The sequence below is a fragment of the Gobio gobio genome, assembly GCF_949357685.1.
Source record: "Gobio gobio genome assembly, chromosome: 4".
Classification (NCBI taxonomy): domain Eukaryota; kingdom Metazoa; phylum Chordata; class Actinopteri; order Cypriniformes; family Gobionidae; genus Gobio; species Gobio gobio.
Genome location: NC_137100.1, coordinates 63,114,440 through 63,120,450, shown reverse-complemented (window position 1 = coordinate 63,120,450; position 6,011 = coordinate 63,114,440). Strand labels below are relative to the sequence as shown.

Genomic DNA, 6,011 nt, shown 5'->3' with positions numbered 1-6,011 from the left:
ATGACAGGAATCCGCCTGTAAACACAATATGTCAGAAATATAATGACTGAACATATAAAATCTGCTGTACCATATCATTTCAAATGCATAAATACGTCTACAGATTGTCATGTTTAACACACCGAAATCCAGCCCTCTGGACACTTAAGAAACACTTAAAGAATGTCATTGCAATAAAAACTAAATGTCAACAGGCTCTTGAACCGACTTCATACATCCACCCACTGAAAAAAATAAATAACTGCCACGCCAGCTTATTACAAGTAACTGGGCAAAAATGATGACGAAAAGTGAAGTTAAATGCTTGTGCAGCATGTGTTTGATATTTCGTTAATGTTTTCAACTCAGTGAACAAACACTTTCAGGGACCAGTGATGGAACAGGCTATAGAAAAGCAAGCGTCTAATTCCCACATCATCTCTGAAGGCGTGTTTGTTGTTTCTGTAATCTGAGATATTTCTCTGCACATCAGAATCCAAACATAGAAAGAGGAGAGAGCCGCGATCTGAAGATCTCATAGCACTGCAGCCGAGGAGTTCCTGCGCCCGCTATCTCAGAACAAAACACCACAGCTACTCAAAGCCAATAAAGCGCTTTGAAAGAAACCTGTGTGTGTGTGTGTGTGTGTTTCCTAAGGGTTCACCAGTGGTTGTAAAGTGGCAGATATCTTCTCTCTCGTATACAGAGGTCTATAGCACTGTTTACAGCCCCTTTGGGTTTGGGTTTCTGCCATGTCAGGGTTTATGGAAAACTCATTTCTAGTAAAAACCAAATTGTGCATGAAGAATAGCACAACCCCTATATCAATAAACTGCTTTACAGCAACATGCAACAAAACCACAAAGAAATCAAATGTATAGAAATTATAATACATTGCAAAAAAAGCATACTACTGTATCACCATATTGTCAGATCGAAATCTTATCAAATATAAACATATATACACTCTAAAAAATGCTGGGTTAAAAAAAACCCAAGTTGGGTTGAAAATGGACTAACCCAGCAATTGGGTTGTTTTAACCCAGCGATCGAGTTGTTTTAACCCAGCAATTGGGTTGTTTTAAGCAAACATTTAACCCAACCGCTGGGTTAAAACAACCCAATTGCTGGGTTAGTCCATTTTCAACCCAGCATTTTTTAGAGTGTATATATATATGTATATATATATATGTATGTATGTATGTATGTATGTATGTATTATATATATATATATATACACACACACACATACATACTCACACACACACATATAAAAACATAAAAACGTTATATATTTTTCTCTATAAATTGTTCAATATTTATGCAGTACAGCAACATGCCAAAAACCCACAAACAAATCAAATGTATAAATTATAATAAATTGCACAAATAAAAAACAAAGAAACTGTCCCCATATTGTCTGATCAAAATCTTAAATATACTGGATTTCCTTGCTATATACTGAAAAGAAGCTCCTACAGAATTAGCAGCGCTGAGATCCAGAATCGCTGTATGGTCTTGGATAAGAAACAAAACTATAAGTTTGAGCGTGCCATATCATGTCATGAGCCGAGTGTGAAATCAACACGAAACAGCAGATGTTCCAGCCATCACATTTAGATGCTTGATAAGACAGGCACGTGATTCATCGAATAGCACACAAAATCAACCACAAGTGGCAGAAAAAACACTCTCTCTCAATAGCATACAGCAAGAAAATGCTCCCTCTGACTTCTTCAACATATCGAGCATGTAGCGTGATATTCTGAGGACATTTCTGCATTTGAAAAGCATTACATCCCCGTCTGTACCCTCAAACAAGGGGAATAAACCAGCATGTGGAGATATAAAACACCTACTAGTTCTCACTTAAATGAAGCACTTCACAATATGCAACATCTGAACTGTCCAAATACTAATATCTATTGTTTTATCAATTACAAACCTAACACGACAACATAAACAAAAGTACACTCTAAAAAATACTGGGTTAAAAATAACCCAAGTTGGATTGAAAATGGACTAACCCAGCAATTGGGTTGTTTTAACTGCAGAGGTTGGGTTAAATATTTGCTTCAAACAACCCAATCGCTGGGTTAAAACAACCCAATCACTGGGTTAGTCCATTGTCAACCCAACTTGGGTTATTTTTAACCCAGCATTTTTTAGAGTGTAATGTAAAAATTGCAGATGTATAAATCACAGCAGACTAGATGAGTTAATAAGTGACAACAGCGAGCTTTACTGTTTGACTCATTACAAGCGTGTCTGTCAATTACAGCGAGTTAAGCATAGCAGAGGTATGTGTGTGTGTGTGTGAGTGTGTGTGTGTGTGTGTGTGTGTGTGTGTGTGAGTGTGTGAGTGTGAGTGTGTTCCGCGTTCTGTGGCTTTGCTTGTTAATCTCTCTTAAACGAGAGCCGTAAAAAGCAGGGCCGGGTGTGAATTAAGAGCACTCAGTATCTCATCACTGCTTTATAAATACTATTTTAAAAAAATCCACACCATTAATTAAAGCCCCGTCATACAGTTGGGGGACTGGAGCATAAATATGAAGTTTATTGGGTTACACTTTATTTTAAGGTGTCTTTGTTACACTGTAATTATACATGCAAGTACTGAGTAGGGTTATGGCTTTGGTTTAGTTGCATGTAATTACGCATAATTTATAAGCTAGTTATTGCTATAGTAACTACATGTAACATATGTTACAATGACACTGTTATACAATAAACGGTAACACTTTATTTTACATTCAAAGTGTATAATTTAAGCTAATGAGTGAAAATCAAATCTATCTATCAATCTATGAACTCTGTAATACAAGTTATAGCAGCACATCAACTCCGAACTATAAAAAGAAAAATATTTTTTTTATCATAATTTTTAAATGATAAATTCAAGGTGGATGACATGCCCAAAACAGAGAAATTCCAGAATGTTTATTTAACATTCTTAAAAGACAATAAACGTTTAAGCTATTAGAATTTATCATGGGCTAATTATTCCATAGGCCTCAATGGTAAAAACTTGAATTTCCAAATATCGGCAGATTCAACCACCATCAAACAAACCCATGATGACACAGAAATAGTTCGATAAAAAACGTCTCGTTGTCAAACTGAACGAGACGCCGTGACGTCAGACGCTGAACGCGCTAATGTCGCGATGACTGAATTAAAGGCCATTAAAGGATTTGGATCAAAAGTCAAAAGAACCTGTTGACAGTGAAGATGACCGATACTGGACTCTCACTGGGATTCATCCGTGGACGGCAATAAGAACAAAATTAGTATTATTAGGTGTATTATTATTATTATGCATATTAATAATTTATTTGCGTAGATAGATTTATTTGTTGTGCTTTAACACACAAATAACAAATATATTGGCTTTTTTTTAAGTTGCCTATTTGCTTTTACAATATGAGCACAAATATAATAGGGTCTAATAATAATAATAAAAGTAACAACAACAATAATTAGCAATCTTGTTCTTATTGCCTTTATCGTTATTTGCAAAAAAAACATCATAATAATATCGTAATAGGCCTATACATCGGTCTAATATATTATATAGTATATCCAACATGTGTGATAAAAACAAAAATCATAAATAATCGCTTCGAAATATTCCCTTTATGAACACACACACACGCGAGAAAGTGCCCCGGCTGAACCGTCGCGCGCCCGGAGAGACACACACACACACACACACACACACACACACACGAGGATGAAGGAGTCAGCTCTTACTGTTGGTAGTCGTGTTTGCAGTAGAGCTTCTGGTCTCTGGAGTAGCAGCTCATGGTGAGAAGCTGCTGACACACCGAGCACTGCAAACACTCCTCATGCCACGAGCAGTCGTTCACGCGCAGGAGGAAGCGATCAGAGATGGGTCTGTGACATCCTTCACACACACTCGGGTGCGCGCAGTCAGAACCTGCAACACACGAGCAATATACATCACACACTTCTGCTGGACAATTACACACACACAAATGCCACATAGGCTACATTAGGAACTCGCTTTCGAAAGTACTCTGAAAATAGTTTCCATAATAAAATTGAAAACGCGCTTAAAAGTTATGAGTTATTTCTACCTAACTCTTGTTTGTACTAATCTTGTACTAATGTAATCAGGTTGATTCTTTCAGACAGAAATATTAAAATATATGTTATATTAAATCTTCAATAAAATGAGTTAATTTAGATGGTATCTGACAAAACACTTGAATGACTGTCGTCGCAACACATCCACTGACCTAAATATTTGTGTTACATTTTCTGCGCTATTATTTAATACAACTATTTGTTTGTTTTTTCGTTAACAAAAAATTGAAAATAACAACAAAAAGGCATTCAGCATAGAAGAAGCATGATCATGTTTCCATTTGATATTTGCTCGAAAGCTGTTTTTAGGTGCAACACCAACAACATAAATACATTTTACATTAGTATCCATTTACAATATATTGACGTAATTAATTATTTTATGAAGCTCTTTTTTATTAGGCTACAGCTCGTTATTATTATAGTAGTTAATTATACAAACATATAGGCTAGTATGTCGATTGTTTTTAGTAGTATAATTTACAAGCGCTGTAAAAACATGAAAAGGCAGCCTAAAACGTAAATTGGTGTCATATTTAATAATATTTTGGTAACACTTTACAATAATGTTTCATTTGTTAACATTAGTATTAGTAAACATTAACAATGAACAATACTTCTAAAGCATTTATTAATCTTACACTGTTTCAAATTAACGGTCAAATGTGGACGAACGCAACCGTTGGGTTTAAAAATGTAATTTAAAATTTTAAACGATAACGGTTGGGTTTGTCCATGTTTGACCGTTGAAACAACTCCATTTTTTTTTATAAATCATTGTTAATTCCAACATTTATTACATTTTTTAAATCCAAAGTTGTATTTGTTTATATTAGTTAAAGCACTGTGAACTAACATGAACAATTATCCTATTAAGTTAACAAAGATGAATGTGTTAAAAATACCTAAATTGTTAGTTCATGTTAGCTTAATGCTAACAAATGAGACCTTAATGTAAAGTGTCACCATTATTTTGTAGCCTACTTTCATTTAGACGTCTCTGAAACGATTGAGTCGACGTTTAAGGGTCACGCGATCAGAACTCACCGAGCATCACTGCCAGAGATTCTGCTCCTGTCCTGAACTGATCCTCAATCTTGATTCCGTCCAGCATCTCGATACAGCTGGACTGATGTGTTGTTACAGTGAACAAGTGTAGAAGCAGATCCAGACTTCTGCTGCACGCGGACCGTGACCGAGATAGAAACTAAAAGTAAACTGTCTTTGTTAATTCGACAAAAACGTCGTGTTCTTTTATACGTGTAGAGTACGAGGCGTTGAGCAGAGGAGTGATGCTTGATTCTGGGGTTCTTCCGAGGACCTTTGGGGAGAAACAGAACGAAACCATCCAGTAAACTAAAGCCCGATCCTCTGGTAATCCAGCGGCCGCGCGCGCGAGGTGTGTGTCTGTGTGAGCTGTGACCGGCGCGAGCTCCTCACTCACTGAGCGTTCACGAGTCCTGCGCTCCTCTTGAGGAGTCCGTGGAGCCGCTGAACTCTCTCTGCTCGCGTCATTCTCCTGAACTCCATGTGATGCTATTGGTGCTGGATCACCGCGGAACCGCCTACAACACCACACAGACACACAGGCTGAGGGCAATTCAAAATAGTTGAAATACAATGATTTATTATGTGCTTTGTAAAAATAAAAATAAAAAACATATAAGCTGCATATGAAAATATCTGAATTATTCAAGTCCAAAATATAATTCAGTACGAACAGGATTACACGCCCAATTGAAGTATTTTTAGAGGTCAAATCAGGTAGGGCAACGACACATGTTCAGGTGTTAGTACTGCGCGACCACAACATTTACGACATTCAGAGTTTAATTTCAACAACAAAAATAAAAATGCTTTGTAATAATTTATGGTGATAGTTATTAACAATAGGCTATTATAATAAAATATTCTACCGTTAA

The 6,011-nt window shown here is 36.3% G+C and overlaps 1 protein-coding gene across 1 annotated transcript in view; it reads right to left on the bottom strand.

Annotated features, from left to right (window-relative positions):
- lmx1ba (LIM homeobox transcription factor 1, beta a) overlaps window positions 1-5,593 on the bottom strand; it is a 74,855-nt gene extending 69,262 nt beyond the window's left edge. The window contains exons 1-2 of the mRNA XM_079815920.1: window positions 5,137-5,593; window positions 3,733-3,919 (exon numbers count right to left, since the gene is read on the bottom strand). Of these exons, the coding sequence (XP_079672046.1) occupies window positions 3,733-3,919; window positions 5,137-5,203 (254 nt within the window). The 5' untranslated portion in view covers window positions 5,204-5,593. The remainder of the gene's footprint in view (window positions 1-3,732; window positions 3,920-5,136) is intronic.
- Between the last annotated feature and the right edge of the window lie 418 nt (window positions 5,594-6,011).